Genomic DNA, 19,834 nt, shown 5'->3' with positions numbered 1-19,834 from the left:
CAAGGTTCTTGATATTTTAGAAAAGTTCAAAACGATTTCAGTTATTTGAATAAAGAATTTTAAAACCTTCACGACTTAAATATTAATAAGAAATGGAAAACAGCTATATTTTAAAGAAATAACAAAAGTATAAAAAAATCAAAACATCTGCGTCGACCGGGAGTCGAAACCGGAACTAGTGCTTGGAAGGCACCAATGCTAACCGTTACACCATCGACGCTTCGTTAGAAACGGATTGTAAAATCCAACAATTAGTAATTACCTCTTATATAACAAAGTCGAACAATACACGAAATTACAATTATGGGTTGCGCAAGCAGAGTGGCGCAGCGGAAGCGTGCTGGGCCCATAACCCAGAGGTCGTTGGATCGAGACCTTCCTCTGCTAAGCAAAGCTGTGATCGTATAGTGGTTAGTACTTCACGTTGTGGCCGTGACAACCCAGGTTCGAATCCTGGTCACAGCAATTTACCGAATACAAAACAAGGTTTTTGATATTTTAGAAAAGTTCAAAACGATTTCAGTTATTTGAATAAAGAATTTTAAAACCTTCACGACTTAAATATTAATAAGAAATAGAAAACAGCTATATTTTAAAGAAGTAACCAAAGTATAAAAAAATCAAAACATCTGCGTCAACCGGGTGTCGAACCCGGATCTAGTGCTTGGAAGGCACCAATGCTAACCGTTACACCACTCGACGCTTCGTTAGAAACGGATTGTAAAAAAAAAATTTAAAACCTTTACGACTTAAATATTAATAAGAAATGGAAAACAGCTATATTTTAATGAATTAACAAAAGTATAAAAAAATCAAAAAATCAAAAAATCAAAAAATCAAAAAATCAAAAAATCAAAAAATCAAAAAATCAAAAAATCAAAAAATCAAAAAATCTGCGTCGACCGGGAATCGAACCTGGAACTAGTGCTTGGAAGGCACCAATGCTAACCGTTACACCATCGACGCTTCTTTAGAACCGGATTGTAAAATCCAACAATTAGTAATTACCTCTTATATAACAAAGTCGAACAATACACAAAATTACAATTTTGGGTTGCGCAAGCAGAGTGGCGCAGCGGAAGCGTGCTGGGCCCATAACCCAGAGGTCGATGGATCGAAACCATCCTCTGCTAAGCAAAGCTGTGATCGTATAGTGGTTAGTACTTCACGTTGTGGCCGTGACAACCCAGGTTCGAATCCTGGTCACAGCAATTTTACCGAACACAAAACAAGGTTCTTGATATTTTAGAACAATTCAAAATGACTTCAGTTATTTAAATAAAAAAATTAAAATCTTCACGACTTAAATATTAATAAGAAATGGAAAACAGCTATATTTTAAAGAAGTAACAAAAGTATAAAAAAATCAAAACATCTGCGTCGACCGGGAGTCGAACCCGGAACTAGTGCTTGGAAGGCACCAATGCTAACCGTTACACCATCGACGCTTCGTTAGAAACGGATTGTAAAATCCAACAATTAGTAATTACCTCTTATTTAACAAAGTCGAACAATACACGAAATTACAATTATGGGTTGCGCAAGCAGAGTGGCGCAGCGGAAGCGTGCTGGGCCCATAACCCAGAGGTCGATGGATCGTAACCATCCTCTGCTATGCAGTGCTGTGATTATATAGTGGTTAGTACTTCACGTTGTGGTCGTGACAACCCAGGTTCGAATCCTGGTCACAACAATTGTACCGAACACAAATCAAAGTTCTTGTTATTTTAGAAAAATTCAAAATGACTTCAGTTTTTTAAATAAAAAAATTTAAAACCTTTAGGACTATAGTAATAAAAAGTGGAAAACAGCTATTTTAAAGAACTAACAAAAGTATAAAAAAATCGAAACATCTGCGTCGACCGGGAATCGGACCCGGAACTAGTGCTTGGAAGGGATCAATGCTAACCGTTACACCATCGACGCTTCGTTAGAACCTGTTTGTAAAATTCAATAAATAGTAATTACCCAAAAAGATCCAAGATTCACAAAGCCATTTTATATGCTTAACCATATCACTGATGTAATAACTTAATTCGAATTAAGGGTTGTGCACATTCACCTATTAATTACCACTGGTCTGAAACATTTACCGTTATGCGTATTTACTCACTAAATAGTTACATCGTCATTTCTTGGGTCCTGCTTCGCCCTTTTACAAATTGCGTGCTGTGAACACACACTGTACCGTTGAACAGTAATCTTTTACGTACTGCCTCGGGCTATTTATCTGAACAGAGGATACTACGCGTTTGTATATAGGTTTGCTGATAATAAGAGCTTGAAAATAACTTTTTCATAGACCTAAATTAAATGTGATTTTTAATTGTTAAACTGTATTGGCGAAGTTAAATGCTTCGCTTATGTTACATTCATAGAATATATTACGGATTAGTGAAAAGACTGCATTGGATTGCGGTCTTTACGTTTTGTGGTTGGCTCATTTGTCAAAATGTATGTATTAAGTAAATGTGTCCAGCAAGGAATGTTACGTGAAGTTAATTACTTTATTTTTAGCCGAGCACACAGCACAGAAAACAGTTGAACAAAAAGTCTACTTTGGGAAGAGAATTATACTTATTTCCAGAAGCAAATCAACAAAATAAACGTAAGTTGTTACTCATATACCTCTATATTTAAAGTAATGAATTAATGTAACTTGCTTTCATCTCGCGTGGCCGGAAAACGACATTTGCTATAACATGTGTTTTGTTTCATACACCTCCTGCCAGCTTACGAATTATCGTATGTTGTTTTAAACAAATAACAACGGTCCATGGGAGTTATGAGGATACGGTTTTATAATTATTTGAATATTCCTTTATAACTACCATATGTGACAAGGAAATAGTATGAAAAGGTGTCCCATCTTTCCCACTCTACTACATAACCATAAACATCTTTCTGGACCGTGCATGCTTTTTTCACTGTTTGGCTGACGAGCAGCTGAGATAGAAATGAATTATATTTACATGATTGTCAATTTAGATTTTCCAACATTTCCTGACACTGGGGCAAAAACGTCATTAAACTCTAGCTGCAATAAAAGAGGGCTTGTTTTTCTAAAAACACACAAAACAGGTAAAAGGTGTGAGTAATGTAAATCAATATGTACTGAATTAGTTTTCTAATTCATCATCAACTGGCTGTGAACATTAAAACTGCAAAATATGACATCCTTATTTGTTTTATGAAGATACATAATGAATAGTAATTAAGTTCTTCTTTCGATACCTTTGTTTTTTAAATACCATGATTTTCGTTAACGTTTTCGAAGACATGAAAAATGTTATGTAAAGTAAAGAAGACGATAACTTGGTCATGGATATCATACAGCTAGTCCAAATATATAAGTATTCATGTGTAAAACAGTATCTGTGTGTAAAATATAAAAGTATCTATGTGTAAAATAAATAAGTTTAGTACTATAGGGGAAGATATCACACTTTTAGTACACAATGGCCAAATATCCTGATGGTTTTTTAAACAATTAACAACGGTATATGGAAATCGTGAGGATACGGTTTAATAATTTCCCGAATGTTCTTTGTTTACCACCAAGTTGGACGAGAAATTGAAAGAAAAGGTGCCCTATCTTCCCCTACCCTAATATATCTATGTGTGAAACATATAAAGTATCTTTATGCAATTGCAGGTAGCACGACACTCACCAACATCATACTAAGATATGCAGAGAAACATAAGCTAGTGGTTGGCTTACCATTAGAAAGACATTGGGAGTTGGCTGGATATCCAGCCTTATTTAATCGACAGCTTATTGTTCCACATCTGCCAAAGTATGATGTGCTTTGTCATCATTTCAGGTAAAAATATTAAACCTAACTATAGTTTACTATATGATTAAGCTTATGAGAACATTGTTTGTTTAGCAGCAATATTGTTTTTACCCTAATTCTTACGTTAGCAAAAAAAACACACAGTCCAGAAAGAGGTTTATAGTTATATAGCAGAGTGGGGAAGATGGGACACCTTTTCATACTATTTTCTTGTCCCATTTGGTAGTTATAAAATAATATTCAGATAATTATAAAACCGTATCCTCACAACTCCTTTAGACTGATATTAATTGTTTAAAACACGATCAGAATATTTAAATATTATGTGCTAAAGGTGCCCCATCTTTCCCCACTTTAATATATGTTGTTTTACCACGTAGAGTGGCCATTATCATTTATATATTTAAAAATTTAAGACTCATTTAAATTTTTAGATACCACCACCAAGATGTAACAAAGGCAGTTAATAGCAATGCTTTAAGAATCACCCTGCTGAGAGAACCTGGTGACTGTTTTGAATCTGGATTTGCATTTTTTCGGGATTGGCCTTATCCTGCCTGGTTTACCGATCCTACAGATGAGCAAAGTTTGGTGGAATTTATATCAAATCCCAAAGGATATTACAATAGATCGACACCATGGCATTTTAGAGCAAAAAATTACATGGCATTTGACTTAGGTATGTAGTTGACTAAATGTAACTTGATCTATACTCGCATGGCCAGAAAACGATAGTTGTTATAGCACGGGTGTTCCGTTTCATACACCTCGTGCCAGCTTACGAGTTACTACATATATACCTCTTGTGGGTGATACTTTTTCTGCCTGTCTGACAATTTAGACAAACCATTAGTGACCACTGGGTTAGAGCAATTACCATGAAGTGTATTGCCCAACGACACATACGCCCACAATGGTAGCAGCGACAAGCCCACAACATTTTACTTCTGGGTTAATGGCAGGTCTCGTTACCGCTGCTCCGGGCATAAGTGTGCATTATTTTGCATAAGTTATATACACACACACTATACATTGAATGTATATTACAGTTTTACCGATTAACTAACTCAACTTAATGGTTCCCAAGTCTTGGCTGGGACCCATTTTCCAATTTTAAAAAATATATTTCTGTCATTAAAGTATTACAAACCTGGGTCTCAACATTGTTTTAAGTTTGGCTGTGGGCTAATCAACTAATTCTAATCATTTTGATTTTATTTAAATACAGGATTTGATAATGAAAGGAATGACATCAGTTACAGTAACAGTATAATACAACAAATGGAAAATAATTTTGATTTGGTATTGATTACTGAAAGAATGGACGAATCTTTAATTTTGTTAAAAGGTAATGTCTTAATATCGTATAAAAAGATTAAGATTATGAATATGAACGTAACCCGCTCTATCTTTGGGTCAGAAAACGACAGTCCCTATAACACGGGTGTTCTGTTTCATACAACTTGTGCCAGCTTACAAGTTACCAACTATGTTACTATGTGTGCAATTGTTTTTTTTATGTGTGGCTGATAATTTGGACAACCCATTAGCGACCACTGGGTTGGGGAAATTGCCATTAAGTGTTTTTCCCAGGGACACATACCCCCACAACGGTAGACGAGCCTTGATTAGAATATGTTTAAAAGATGTTTGTAAACTCTTTGTATTTGTAGATAAACTTTGCATGGAAGATTATGAAGATATTGTTTATCTTCGGCTTAAAGTTCGTCATAATTCTTCTCGACGAAAACTTTCTGCTGAAACTAAAGACAAAATTTTGCAGTGGAATTACCTGGACGAAAGACTTTATGATTTCTTCAACAAAACTCTTGACAAAAAGGTAAGTGAAGCAGTGTGTTTCAATCGCAAAGTTTGTTCATTATTTAATCTCAGGATAATGATTTTTTTTCCGAAATTAGTTTCTGTTTTTAGCAACGTTTTTTTGATAAATTTATGCCCGCTTTGATCTTATGACAGTAGAGTGGGGAAATATGGGAAACTATTTTCTCGTCCAATTTGATACTAAATAAAGAATTCAAAGAAGTAAACAATCAAGATGTTTGTATATTATATGCTAAAGGTGTCCCGACTTTCCCCACCTTAGTATAGATGTTAATTTGAACAGCTTTGTAAACATGAATACCAATGTCTGAATTCTGAAAACTAAGTAAGTATTTTTCTACTCTTATCATTAAAATAAAAACGAAATGTGTTTTTTAAAGAAACTTAACTTCTGCTTACTAGATTTCTGAGTATGGAACACTTAGAATGAAAAATGAATTACAGATTTTTAGAAGTCACCTCGAAGCTGCTGCAAAAAGGTTAGTAGACCTTATCTGAATCATATTCTAGTTTTAATATTATAATAATAATAATAACTTAATTTGTCTCTCCGATTACGGTAGCGAAAATTTAGAAACATTTTAAACGAAAAGACAGGATATAGCGAAAAAACAACAGTTGTTAAAACACACTTACAGTTAAAACATATTTACGTTTAGTTGGAAGAAAAGAAGCGTGGTCCTACACCTAGCAGACAAACAATTAACAAGTTATTTATGTTTAATTACTTTAAACTTTAAAGTCCAATAGGATCAAATATGTGTGTAAAGACACAACCCGTTCACATAATAAAGACTGATTTTAAACCAAAACCAGATTTAAATTCGTTTAAAGTAACTGCAACAGCGTAAAAACAAATTAGCAAACATTTTTGTAGCTTTAAACAGATTATACAACTTGCCAGGTGCATTTTATATTATGATCAATTTGACATGAAGCCGTGGATAAGCCGCATTAAGCTGCGTGATAATGCTGGAGCTCACTGTGAACAACTTACATGGGGAGAGGTAACTTTATTGTAGTAGAGAAAAGTTAAACACATTTTTATTCTATTTTTTCGTCTCATTTGGTAGTAAACAAAAAAATTTTTTAAAATCATAAAACCGCATTCTCGGGACTTTCATAGACCGTTGTTAATTGTTTAAAACACGATCAGAGTATTTGGATATTATGCGCTATAAGAGCGTCACATCTTCTTCTACTCTACTATATTAATATTAAGATTTGTTTTACCATGTTTTTTCCCCAGGTAAAATATGGAGATTATTTGCGAAAAAAGCAACAGAAATATTCTGGAGAAGGTCGTGTGCATCAACCTTCATATGGTGAATTAAAAAGAATGTTAAATGAAGCTCAAAAAGCAGTTATTGGATCAAAGTGAAAATATTATAACCACAAAATGCGTATTTTCCTAATCTTAACCCAAATAACTAGATAACTGGTATATTGATCACTGTTGTTGCTTGTCCGGTGCCTTTCCGAAGTGGTTATTGCGCAAAACGTGATCACGAACGAAGAGACAGTATACGTTTAGCAACCGCAATAAATTCACGTTTATATAGTGGGGGGAAAGATGGGAGAACTTTCATTCTATTTTTTCAATCCATTTGGTTGTAAACAAAGAACATTTAAAGAATTAAAGGTGTCCCATCTAAAGGTGTCCCATCTTTCCCCACCCTACTACATTGTTACTGGTTACAAGTTAAATTCCAACCACTATTGCAAAACATACGTTTCATTTTTCAGTGAACTTAAAAAGAAAATTTCTCATTCTATTAATAAACTTGTTTGCTGTGATATTGACTTCCATTGCCTACATATAAAACGCAACCCCCGAGCCTACGTTTCTCTTAAACTAGAGATTCCGGTTTTACAAGCTATGCTGAATTATTCCGAAATTGATAACAGAGCACGCTGAACGTAGCAGTGGCAGGAGCTCAAGCTTGTATATGATATATATTCGTTCAGCAATAAGTAGGTATATTTGTACAGCAGTATACTTAGTAATTTTGGTCTAAAAGCGTTATAGGAATAAATACAGCTTCCTAATACAACACTGTGCTTATTCAGATATATGGAATCATTCACTCTTACTTAAAAGTTGATTAAAACAGTGTTTTTACTTGGTTCGTAAAAGTTTACCGATATGAGCACTTTGCCTACATGTTACGGTAAAAGGAGTCCCAGCTTTTACGTGCATAATTTAAAAATTCTCCTCTTTCTGTTGTATTTGTTTAAATGGAGCGACGGTAAGTGCCACAGTTTTGTTCTTTATTGCTACATGCTTTTGTTTAGACTATACGAACCGCCACCGTTACTAACATGGGGAGCCCTCCGGCGCATTTGTAATGTGTTTGTGATTATTACTTACACGCTTCACGCGTGATATAATTTCTCATAACGCCTAAGTACTCTCAGTATATAAAAAAGTTATTAAAATAGTAGGGTGGGAGAAGATGGGACACCTTTTCATTCAAAATTATCGTTCAATTTGTAAGTAAACAAAGAATATTCAGAGAATTACAAAACAGTATCCTCATGACTCCCATAGACCGTTGTGAATTGTTTAAAACACGATTAGGATATTTAGATATTATATGTGCTAAAGGTGTCCCATTTTCTCCACAGTACTGTATTGTTAATATGACTAACAATTTAGACAACGCATGAACTATTAACCTTATGGTGATAGACAGACGTGCTAACCACTTTGCCACAGCATCGTACAAGATATTTTAGCCACAAGGTTAAACAAACTGTATAGAAGTATAGTAGGATGGGGAAAGATGGGATCTTTTCAATCTATCTATCGTTCTATTTAGTAAACAAAAAGCATTCAGAGAAAGACAAAATCGCAGCATCACGACTCACATAGACCGTTATTAATTGTTTAAAACACGATCAGGATATTTAGGTATTATGTGCTAAATGTGTCCCATCTTCCCCCACCCTACTATATTTTAGTAAAGTAAAATTAAATAGTTTGGGGCAAAATTTGCAATAATAAACCATGCACGAACTGCGTTTAACAGGTTGATAACATTTTATTACAAAACTTTTTTTCAGCACTTACCTGCGTTATGTGCAATGCATCTTCAAATCATCTGTGTAATTTAAACGGAATTACTGAAAACTGTTCAAATCCGCAGGTAAAAATTAAGAGAGCTCATATACGGTTGATGTTTATATGTACAACGTTCGGGTTTTGAAACTGCTCATAGTACGCTAGTGATATAGGACTGAACCTGTTGGTTTATAAGCGTTTCTACATATCCGAATTTTAAATCATTATGTAGTACTCTGGGGTAAGACGGGACACCTTCAGAACATAATATCTAAAAATCATGACCGTGTTTTAAACAATTAACAACGGTTTATGGAAGTCATAAGGATACGTTTTATAATTCTTTGGATATTCTTTGTTTACTACCAAATAGGACAAGTAAATAGGATAAAAAGGTGTCCTATTTTGCCCCACCTTCTTATTACACTATAATGATATTCTTCTCTGTAACGTGTCTTTCCCTGTATATGATTGTATGCTATTTGAGAGCTTTATATTACCTTCATACACGAAGGACGTGTGCTACACAGAGATTCGGGAGAACGGTGGTGTACATTTCATTCGAAAGGGCTGCATGCAAGCACATTCATGTCAAGTTCAAATGAATCAAAACTTCGCAAATACCGGCAATACACGATGCAACTCTGGCCGTGAGAATTCACTATGTCATCATTGTTGCGCTCATGACAACTGTAACATAGCTAAAGTACCGGAACCTCGTGGAAAAAGTTCGTATTTATACTTTCATATTATTTAAACATAATAAAACTGCGTCCACGGCAACTTGGTAATTTTTACATTCGCAAACCGTTGTGAAATATTCTGTGTGTAAAATATTCAAAATTTAAAAATACAATCGGTATACACCACTTTAAAAACAGTACCCATATACGTCTTCACGTTTAAAATATTTCTAAATCTTCGCTACCGTAATCCACGGGCCAATATAGTTATTATTAAAGGCACAAAAGTAACTGTTTTTTACAATTTGCTTTCAAATTTTCAGACATGTCGTGCTTGCAATCGTTTCCATTGTGCCGGGAGTCTTGGTACATTGAACGAAACGGATTCGTTCGTCGAGGCCGCATTTATCATTGTCATTGTGACTGGGTGTGTGAAACTGAAAATGATTGTTGCACAGATTATTCCGACATATGCAAAGGTAAATGATACTTAAAATATAGTAGGGTGGGGGGAGAGTTTTTTTCATAATGTATTGCTTAAAATTTAGACAACCCATTAGAGACAAAAATAATTGCAGAAAAGTTTCTTACCCTATGACACACACGCCCATAATAGTAGCAGCATCAATCTTCCAGTCTATAATTAAGTCCCGTAAAATAAATAAAAAAATGTCCCAGTTTATCCCATACCTCATTTTGTCCCACATTGTCAATTTTAAGTGTCCCACTTTACCTCACATCTTACTTTACCCCACATGCTCAATTTCAAATGTCCCACTGTTCCCCGTGTCTCACTTTACCCCTCATTGTTAATTTAAAGTGTCCCACTTTACCCCATACCTAATTTCACACTACATTCTTAACTTCTAATCGCCTTCTTCATACTAAAGGAACTCTACCGCCAAGCCTCAGTTTTTATTCAAGAAGCAGAAACGAAATTTCAAGCACTGATGCTGGTATACTACCTCTCAGATGCTTTTCTTGCTCGAACGCTGCAACAAATGAACAATGCAATTCTGAAGGACAGATTGTAGAATGCTTACCGAATCAGGTATAAGCCTACGCAAGCGTTAATTATTTGTATTTGGTAAACTAGTAAACAATCCTTGCCTTTATAACAACTAACGTATATGGTCACTAATGAGCTGTCCAAATTATCAGCCACACATGAAAAAATGAAAAATCCCAAAAAACACCTACGAAGTAACATACACGGTAACTATTGTAAGCTAGTACGAGGTGTAGGAACCCGTATAACCACTAGCCTTTACCCGCTTACTAATAACCCCTAACTACCAACCTCGAACACTGTCCACTGGTCTATTAGGTAACGTACTGGAGAATTCTTCAGTATTTCCTATGTGTTATATAGTACTACGGGGTACAATGGGTCAATATATAGTACTGTGGGGTAAGATAGGGCCCCTTCAGCACATATTACCAAATATCCTGATCATGTTTTAAACAATTAACAACGGTATATGAGAGTCGTAAGGATACGGTTTTATAATTCTTCAAATCCTATTCGTTTACAACAAAGTAGGACAAGAAAATAGAATGTAAAGGTGTCCCATCTCCCCCACCCTATTATATTATAACATTATTATTAAATGTGGCCAGAGATCGTGCTACAGTGAAGTCCGCACAGGTGGTGGTCAAAGAAGAATTTCGAAAGGTTGTAAACAACAGCATGCTTGTGACGTTTTGCAACAGCAAGCATCCATGTGCGGGTACAACCAGCCCTGCGTATCGTGCTGTGAAATAAACTACTGCAATATTTTTCTATCTACTCGGTCCAAAAACTTTAGTAAGTTATTGTTTAGATCTTTAAATTTACACGTAATAATTTTTATTTGGAGTAGGGTGGGGGAAGATGGGACACTTTTAGCACATAACATTAAATATACTGACCGTGTTTTGAGGTCGTCCAAATGGCACGGGAAAATAGAATAAAATTGTGTCCCATCTTTCCCCATCATGCTTTATATAAATTCCTGTGGCGGGTCAAACTGTACTACTAATATATAAACAAACCAGAATAGGAATGCAAAACATGCTTATCCACAATGCAACTACTGTTATTTTCTATTCTATGTGGGTGAGGTCCCACAGCGTGGTACACCATTGGTCCTAGGATTGGCCCATTACCCCAACACACGGGGTGCTACCATATATTCACCCCACCGTATTTACAAATACTGTTGCAAGTTCACTTTTGTTTCTATTAAAATTCTAATTTGATATTAATTAAACATATATGGCTTGTTTGTCTGCTCGGTGTAACGACCACGCCTATTTTCTTACAACTAAATATAAATATGTTTTTAACTGTAAGCGTGTTTTAACAACTATTGTTTTGTCGCTACATCCTGTCTTTTCATTTAAAATTTTTTTTCATCTTCGCTACCGTAATCAAAATGACAAATAAAGTTATTATTATAGGCTCATCTTGCCTTGTAAAGTTTCCTGGATTCCCACAATGTAAACGACCTTCCTTATCTCGAGCAACAAGAACCCAATCATTTACCGGTTGTACTTGTGACGCAGAATGCAAACACTTTCGTTCATGTTGTGATGACTATGAGCAGCTCTGTGAAAGTATGTAACAAACGTCTTGGTCCTACTTTTGGTTTTAAGTCCGTACTTTAGTCGTAATTTTTGTTTCAAAACTTTATTTTCGTTTTAAATCTTTTTTTGTTTCTTTAAAAACTCTCGAAATTTTAGATTGATAATGTTGTTTAAACTAATTACGTGAGTTGTTTACCATAACCACTGTTGTTTGAAAGATATAGTAGGGTGGGGGAAGACGGGACACCTTAAGCACATAATTAATATCCCAATATTCTAATCATCTTTTAAACAATTAACAACTGGCTGTGGTATAGTCGCAATGACATAGGCTTTCCGTTACTTTTGCTACTAGGCATAATGTTAATCTTTTAGCGGCTAATCTACTATAAAAACGTAGTCTATTTCCGACGTCTACAAACCGGGCAGACTAGTACACCGTATGAGCCGCTAAACAAATATTTGTTTAAAGTTTTTAACGAACATTTTAACTTCGTTTAAAGTTTTAAGGGACGTTTTGGATTTGTATAAGAATTTTAAGAAACGTTATAACGAACTTTCTCATACGATGTTCAATGATTTGTTTATTTTATTTTGCAGGCGATGAAACAGACAATATGTCTTGGATATTTTCAGAGATTGAATCTCTCCAACCAAGCCAACAAACTGTTATTGAAGAAACGTCTGGAAGCCGCAATATATTTGGTCATCTTGGCGAAGTTTCGTCTCATTCCCGTTTTGGTGGAAATAGGTTCCAAGCTCGAGCTATACCTTAATGTCCATGCGGTTACTTCACAAATTTAGCCACAATTTTTATGTATGTGCTACACTTCATGCTTGTTTTGAAGCAACTGTTTCGTTGAGATCATTTTTTTGTCATAGATTTAGTTGTTGTAGCGCAATATATAGTAGGGTGGGGGAAGATGGGACATCTTTTCAATCTATTTCTTGTTCCATTTGGTAGTAAACAAAGATCATTCAAAGAATTATAAAACCACATCCTTCCGACTCGCATAGGCCGTTTTTAATTGTTGAAAACTCAATACTTAGATATTATGTGCTAAAGGTGTCCCATCTTACCTCTATTCTCCTATAGCTATAATTGTGTCGTTTTAATTTTAGGTAATTCAGTTTTGTCGGATTAGTAACAGAACCGAGTGGTCCCTTATAGATTGGGTAAATTGTCTGCAATAACATTAAAATAATTATTTGGTACAAGGTGTGTGAAACAGAACACCCGTGTTAAAACTCTATCGTTGCCGCGCCAAGCAAGGAAAATAGAAGTTATGGGCGGTTGGGGAACATGGAACACCTTTATACACTATTTTCCCATTTGGTAGTAAACAAAGAATATTCAAAGAACTATAAAACCGTAATCCCACGACTTCCATAAACCGTTGTTAATTGTTTAAAACACGATCAGGATTTTTGGATATTATGTACCAAAAGTCTCCAATCTTCCCCATCCTACTATAACTCATTTAACCTTAAAAATATTTCACGCAAAGTAAACTCCCCTTGGTAAATATTCCTATTTTAAAAATTATTTTGTAAAACCCATGAATTTATAACTAATTGTGTGCTATTTAATTGTAAAATGAATGAAATGATGTTTCAACGTACATTTTTGTTTGAACTAACTTCAACGTTTTTAATATTAAATCTTAATGATTAATAAATAACTTGTGATATTTTGACGTCATTTTAAAGTTATAAGCGAAAAAACTCATGGCATCACCCCGGAACTTTTTGATTTTCAAAGCATGGGAAAATATATGCTAAGAATTCCAATGCGGCAACTAAGGTTTAGTGCATGTAAGACCGAAAAATATCGCATATACTATAGTAGAGTGGGGAAATGGGACACATTTCCTTTCTATTTTCTCGTCCCATTTGTTAGTAAACAAAGAACATTCAAAGAATTATAAAACCGTATCCGCACGACTCCCATAGACGTTTGTTATTTGTTTAAAACACGATCAGGATATTTAGATATTATGTGCTAAAGGTGTCTTGTCTTACCCCAGAGTACTATATATATTACTATACCTTGCGTCATTGAATGAAGGTTAGTAAAATAAACCTAATTTTGAAATCCAAATATCGTAAAGGTTGTCGAACTGCAGGCCTGGCGGTCGCTGACATCTGACGTTGGGCTTATATGCTTACATTGCTACTCGTAAAATTTTACATACGGTAGTCAAAAAGAAACGAGTATACTTAGTCATAACTTTAACAGTTTTATTGCCAAGAAGAGAATACCTTTTCCCTATATACGAAAAAGGCAACTTGAAGAAGGAACCTTATCGTTTATTGATTCGGTCTTTGGTTTAATTTTCATTTAAAGTTATTTGAAAGCGGTCAAAATATTGCTTTGCAAAATAAACGTAAACTTTTATTGCCAGATAAAAATATATAGCTCTGCCATTCCTGGAAATGAGAATTTATGTAATGTGTCGTAATGTTTTAAATTCCTTAACAATCATTTAATATTCATATGTTTAAACTTGTCTTAAAATAACACTTAAAAATTTGTTTCTGTAAACGCGCATTATTAAAGCAATCTTTAAATATTATGATTAAATTTAGCATACGAATACATAAGTATTATTACACAACTAACACTTAAAAGGAATTTAGAAACAATTGAAATTAGAACTATATAGTAAAAATAATATTTACCTATCATTACATTTATTGCTGAGTAAGTAATAACATGATATTTAATGCCGGGTTCGTATATTAGCATTCCAAATCGCAGCAAAGGCCAGTCATAAAACAGGAATTCTAGCGCGCAGTTTATATTATAGTAGGGTGGGGAAAGATGGGACAACTTTAGCACATAATATCCTGATCGTGTTTTAAACAAAACAACGGTCTATGGGAGTCGTGAGGATACGGTTTTATAATTCTTTGAATGTTCTTTGTTAACTGCCAAATGGGACGAGAAAATCGAATGAAGAAGTGTCCCATCTCCCCCCACCATACTATACAATATAAGTGTTTACTATGCCTTATAAGTGTTACATTTTGAATGTGACAAGCTTTTAACAGAAATTTACCATTACGTGTTTGGTTTTGAGAGGCAATGGAAATGTATGAAAACACGACGTATGTGGAGTTTATTAATTCCACACAAAACACCACCAGCGCTACAGGGCCCCCTCAAACTGAAACTCTCACTATAGTTCTCAATCTTTTGATCGGTATCCTACTCGCTGTTATTATGGTGGGCATGGGATGCGCTGTCGAGCTACAAAAGATCAAAAAGCATTTGAAAAGACCAACCGGAGTTATTACCGGTTTCGTTTGTCAATTTGGTAAGCATTTTGATAAAGATGTTTTAAGTTTTAGTTGATATCTATTTTGGCCATAGAGTACTTTAACGATTTTAGTTTTAAGATGTTTAAGTTTTAAACGATATTTTCCCATTTTAGCCATAAAGTACTTTAACGACTGCCATTTCCTTCTTTTCGATGTAATTAATTTGATTTCTAATATTCTAATAAAAATGAACAAACAATTATACCGTTTTTTTTCCGCAATAGAGTAGGGTGGGGGAATATTGGTAACCTTTTTGTTCTACTTTCTCTTCCCATTTGGTATAGTAAACAAAAAACATTCAAAGAATTATAAAACCATATCTTCATGAATTACACATACCGTTGTAAATTGTTTAAAACACGATCAGTATATTTGGATATTATGTGCTAAAGGTGTTCCATCTCCTACTATATATATATACATATATATATATATGTGTATATAATTTGTTCTCAGGATTGATGCCACTGATCGCATACATTCTGATTCTCATATTTTCATTATCCGATGCCCAATCATTGGCACTACTCATCCAAGCAGCGTGTCCTGGAGGATCAGCATCTAACGTTGCCACGTATTGGATGAATGGTGACATGGACTTGAGGTGAACTAGTATATGTTTTATTACATTAGGATAAAAACTCGTAAAAAAAAACTCGTAACGTTTTTATTGAACAGTATCACAATGACAACTTGTTCGAGCATATTGGCGCTAGGGATGATGCCATTGTTGCTTTTTCTATATGGACAAACATACAATGAGTCGTTGGTTGTACCGTTTGATACTTTAGGTAAGGAAAGCTGAAGATTTGAAAAAGGTTATGCAATATGTGTTATAGTAGGGTGGGGGAAGATAGGACATTTTACGTTTTACTCTCTCGTCCCATTTGGTGGTAAACAAAGAACACTCAAAGAATTATAAAACCGTATCCTCACGACTCCTATAGGCTGTTGTTAATTGTTTAAAACGCGATTAGGTTATTTGGATATTACGTGCCAAGGTTTTCCACCTCCCCCACCCTACTATATCTTTTTTTCTTATTTTTTTATTGCAATAAAAATTACGCGAACAACAGTACGGTTGCAGTAACAACATTAACAAACGGCTGCACCCCATTTCATAAAATGTGTGGAAGTAAGACCACGTATTTTGGCTATTTGGTATTCAGTGGCTTGGATCCTTTCCACTTCATGAACAAAAATTACCACCCTACTATATCTTACACAACAATTTATCAAGGCATTACATTGGCGACACTTATCATCCCAATTGCTATTGGAATCTTTATTCGCTACATGTGGCCATCAAAAGCAACTATTGTACTGAAGGTATGCAGTTTTTACCTTTTGTTTTTGTATTCTTATGACTTTGGTCCTTGTAGGTATGCTCTATCGGCGGTATCATAGTAATTGCTGGGGTTGCAGTCGTTTCAATTGTCGCTTACGGGTCGCAATTTGTTGTTACGGCTTTCCAAATAGTAACAGCTTGTATTCTGCCATTCGTTGGAATGGTATTAGGTTACGGTAAGTACAAGTTTTATCGTACCAATACCAATTGACACAAATGTATTTAAACAAGCCTTGGCGTAACAGCATTTTAACTGATGCTCTTTCCAACACCTTTTATTCATAGCGTGATTTAACGACTGTCGTTTTACTGTTGGTTTTTTTCTCTCACTTTTTATAACATGACCTTCGCTCTCGTTTTCAAAGAGACAAATAAGTTATGTTGTAGTAGGCTGGAGAAAATGGGACATTTTTCGTACTATTTTTTATTGCACTTAGTAGTAAACAAAGAACATTCAAAGAATTATAAAACGGTACCCTCACGGCTCCACTAAACCGTTGTTAAATATTTAAAATACGGTCAGGATATTTTGATATGATGTGCTAAAGGTGTCCCATCTTACCCCACAGTATTTTATGTTTAACAGGGCTTTCATCTCTGGTTTCGCTGTACCGACCGCTATACCTTCATCATAACCAACGAAGAACTGTTTGTGTCGAAACTGGTATTCAAAACACACAACTGTCAGGGTCGATCATTCTCTTATCTGGTTTTGCGCCTCAAATTATTGGCGAAATGGTCATTGTCCCATTACTGTATGCAATGGCACAGGTACTGATATGCGAACAAATCAAATTTTCGGGTCTTTTTTTACGAAAAGATTCTTTTTCGTTTGGCTACGGAAACGGGCTAATGAACGAATGAATGAGTGAGGTTCATTTTCTTCGCTTTTTTATTCTGTGTGGCTAGAAATGTAGCCAAATTATTGGTGAATATAACTTTACGATCGAATGTTGGGCAACAAACTAATATAAAGGTAAACGTAAATTGATTTGATATACATTTCATAACAGTTGCAATGTCTGTAAAGTATAGTAGGGTGGGGGAAGACTATAGACTTTTTCTTTGAGGTGTTGTCAATTAATAAAGGTATGATAGTATCAATTCCCGGTACACTCCAAAGGCCAAAACCGCCATAAATATTTAAAGTTCGAAAAACTTAGGCAATATGTGCTTAAGTGTCTCGTATCTCCCACCCTTCTCTATATTATTTTTGTTAAAAAACAGTAAAAATTGTATATTTTATTACGAAAGGTGTTCTGGGCGATTGCTTTAACTCTCAGTTACCGGTTGTACCAAAGACGAAAGATAGGCAACTTAACGAATGAATCAGTATTAATCGAAACAGGTGAATCAAACGTGTCATAAAGTAATGTAGTTGGCATAAAAAAAAGATTTTAAAATGTGTGTTTGTCCACACATTTATATCAATATAACGGGTGTTCTGTTTCATACACCTCGTACCAGCTTACAAGTTACCAAGTATGTTACTTTGTGGATGATTGTTGTTTACAGTTTTTTTTATTATTTGTTTAAAACACGATCAGGATATTTGGATATTACACGTTAAAGTGTCCTGTCTACCCCCCCACCCCCTACTATATACATATTGGGTATGTCTATAATATAAATACAGGGTATATTGTTTATGCGCGTCGGTTTGCAGAAAATAAAAAACAAGTTTCTGATGTTGACGACACAAAGGAATCAGAAGAATGTAATGGAGTAGTAAACATAACTTTCACTGTCTGTCTATCTGAAAAGCTGTAACTATATTTGATTGAATGAATGAATGAATGAATGAATAAATGAATGAATGAATGAATGAATGAATGAATGAATGAATGAATGAATGAATGAATGAATGAATGAAACTTGCTTTATCCTCGCGTTGCCGGAAAACGACAGTCGTTCTAACACGGGTGTTCATATACCTCGTGCCAGCTAACGAGTTACCATGTATTTTTCTTTTTGAGTGACAATTTTTTCAGATTTTTTCATTTTTTGTGTGTGGTTGATAATTTGGACAACCCATTAGTGACCACAATTGCCGTTAAGTGTCTTGCCCAAGGCCACTCCTTTCTCTTAAAAGACAATATCATTAATACATATAAGAAATTCTGTACAGAGTGATGGGGGAAAATGGGCCAGGTTTGGCCCAGATTGCAAATCGGTCTCTGTGGGACCACAACAATCAGAATAGAAACTCTAAGCCATAATTATCACTCCTCTTCACATACTTGGGTCGCTATTTTTAACAGTAAGGATTTAAACTGCGTGAATTGTTTTTTTACTGCATCGAAACTATAAAAGTCAGATTGAGAAAACAATAAATAATTAACATTCTATTTATCCCCTCTCATAGTTTTGTTTGATTCTATTATATTTTACAAAAACTTCGATTACTTTTTACTTTACGAGCAAAGTGATGTAAATAATAAATCTATATTCGAATGTTGTGTTTATTTATTTAGAGTTCACAGTAGGTATTGTAGTGATTTCGCCTTCTTCAATGTAATGTATAGTGGGATGGGGGGAGATGAGACACCTTTAGCACAGAATACCCAAATATCATGATTGTGTTTTAAACAAATAGCAACGTTCTATGGGAGTCGTGGGGATAAGGATTTATAATTCTTTGAATGTTCTTTGTTTACAACCAAATAGGACGAGAAAATAGAATGAAAATGTGTCCTATCTTCCCCCATCCTACTATGTTTCATGGTGGGGTGGGGAAAGATGGGACACCTTTAGAACATAATATATAAATATCCCGATCGTGTTTTAAAAAATTAACAACGGTCTAAGGGAGTTGTGAAAGCATAGTAAAGAGTCTTTGAGTTTTCTTTGTTTACTACCAAATTGGAAGGGAAAATAAAATGAACAGGTGTCCCATCTTTCCCCACACTACTATATCCAACACCAGCGCCTTTAATTAAGGCACCGCGCGCGCCGTTTGCAATCTGCATTTCTAATCCATTATGTTCTACAAGTTATTCAGTTTCCCCGTGTTTCTTTGCCAGTAGTATCTGTAGTTAAGTTAGTGTATGCGTTTGGTTTGTCTTTGAATATTTTTAAATGTTTGTTTTACGTATAGGTTACAATGTAGTTGCATTTTAAGGTATTTAGGGCTTTTTGAATAAATTTGTAGCTGATCGTTTTAGGTTTGAAATTAAACCACACCAAATTAGCAGGTGTTAGAAATAAT

The 19,834-nt window shown here is 34.8% G+C and overlaps 3 protein-coding genes and 9 non-coding genes across 13 annotated transcripts; 8 read left to right on the top strand and 4 right to left on the bottom strand.

The window, feature by feature from the left end:
* Nucleotides 1–148: 148 nt before the first annotated feature.
* Nucleotides 149–220, bottom strand: trnag-ucc. Its single transcript has one exon. It is a non-coding gene; the product is annotated as a tRNA-Gly (tRNA).
* A 95-nt stretch (nucleotides 221–315) lies between these two features.
* trnam-cau lies at nucleotides 316–387 on the top strand. The gene has a single exon. It is a non-coding gene; the product is annotated as a tRNA-Met (tRNA).
* Nucleotides 388–393: 6 nt separating this feature from the next.
* trnah-gug lies at nucleotides 394–465 on the top strand. The gene has a single exon. It is a non-coding gene; the product is annotated as a tRNA-His (tRNA).
* A 165-nt stretch (nucleotides 466–630) lies between these two features.
* trnag-ucc lies at nucleotides 631–703 on the bottom strand. The gene has a single exon. It is a non-coding gene; the product is annotated as a tRNA-Gly (tRNA).
* A 191-nt stretch (nucleotides 704–894) lies between these two features.
* trnag-ucc lies at nucleotides 895–966 on the bottom strand. Its single transcript has one exon. It is a non-coding gene; the product is annotated as a tRNA-Gly (tRNA).
* A 95-nt stretch (nucleotides 967–1,061) lies between these two features.
* On the top strand, nucleotides 1,062–1,133 carry trnam-cau. The gene has a single exon. It is a non-coding gene; the product is annotated as a tRNA-Met (tRNA).
* A 6-nt stretch (nucleotides 1,134–1,139) lies between these two features.
* On the top strand, nucleotides 1,140–1,211 carry trnah-gug. Its single transcript has one exon. It is a non-coding gene; the product is annotated as a tRNA-His (tRNA).
* Nucleotides 1,212–1,376: 165 nt separating this feature from the next.
* trnag-ucc lies at nucleotides 1,377–1,448 on the bottom strand. Its single transcript has one exon. It is a non-coding gene; the product is annotated as a tRNA-Gly (tRNA).
* Nucleotides 1,449–1,543: 95 nt separating this feature from the next.
* Nucleotides 1,544–1,615, top strand: trnam-cau. Its single transcript has one exon. It is a non-coding gene; the product is annotated as a tRNA-Met (tRNA).
* A 664-nt stretch (nucleotides 1,616–2,279) lies between these two features.
* Nucleotides 2,280–7,435, top strand: LOC100182641 (galactosylceramide sulfotransferase). 2 transcript variants are annotated; one of them, XM_002125778.5, is made up of 10 exons: nucleotides 2,280–2,454; nucleotides 2,518–2,608; nucleotides 2,989–3,081; nucleotides 3,656–3,824; nucleotides 4,232–4,476; nucleotides 5,026–5,145; nucleotides 5,471–5,637; nucleotides 6,042–6,118; nucleotides 6,544–6,646; nucleotides 6,889–7,435. In XM_002125778.5, exons 1-10 carry the CDS (start codon nucleotides 2,353–2,355, stop codon nucleotides 7,018–7,020), a joined length of 1,299 nt encoding a protein of 432 aa, XP_002125814.1. In that variant the 5' UTR covers nucleotides 2,280–2,352; the 3' UTR covers nucleotides 7,021–7,435. The 2 variants fall into 2 exon arrangements, with proteins under 2 accessions (XP_002125814.1, XP_026695717.1); XM_026839916.1 differs by having other exon boundaries at nucleotides 6,517–6,646; nucleotides 6,889–7,089.
* Nucleotides 7,436–7,689: 254 nt separating this feature from the next.
* LOC108950825 lies at nucleotides 7,690–13,302 on the top strand. The gene is made up of 8 exons (XM_018816950.2): nucleotides 7,690–7,888; nucleotides 8,706–8,788; nucleotides 9,218–9,431; nucleotides 9,710–9,865; nucleotides 10,277–10,437; nucleotides 11,007–11,193; nucleotides 11,829–11,984; nucleotides 12,555–13,302. The coding sequence occupies exons 1-8, from the start codon at nucleotides 7,786–7,788 to the stop codon at nucleotides 12,728–12,730; spliced, it is 1,236 nt and encodes a 411-aa protein (XP_018672495.2). The 5' UTR covers nucleotides 7,690–7,785; the 3' UTR covers nucleotides 12,731–13,302.
* Nucleotides 13,303–15,012: 1,710 nt separating this feature from the next.
* Nucleotides 15,013–18,479, top strand: LOC100185821 (ileal sodium/bile acid cotransporter-like). Its single transcript, XM_026839914.1, has 8 exons — nucleotides 15,013–15,274; nucleotides 15,735–15,882; nucleotides 15,957–16,069; nucleotides 16,519–16,607; nucleotides 16,661–16,802; nucleotides 17,213–17,397; nucleotides 17,881–17,974; nucleotides 18,293–18,479. The coding sequence occupies exons 1-8, from the start codon at nucleotides 15,043–15,045 to the stop codon at nucleotides 18,394–18,396; spliced, it is 1,107 nt and encodes a 368-aa protein (XP_026695715.1). The 5' UTR covers nucleotides 15,013–15,042; the 3' UTR covers nucleotides 18,397–18,479.
* The last annotated feature ends 1,355 nt before the right edge of the window (nucleotides 18,480–19,834 follow it).

Source organism: Ciona intestinalis, unplaced genomic scaffold (assembly GCF_000224145.3).
Source record: "Ciona intestinalis unplaced genomic scaffold, KH HT001070.1, whole genome shotgun sequence".
Lineage (NCBI taxonomy): Eukaryota > Metazoa > Chordata > Ascidiacea > Phlebobranchia > Cionidae > Ciona > Ciona intestinalis.
Note: the sequence above shows the minus strand (reverse complement) of the source record. Positions and strands in the feature narration are given on the sequence as shown.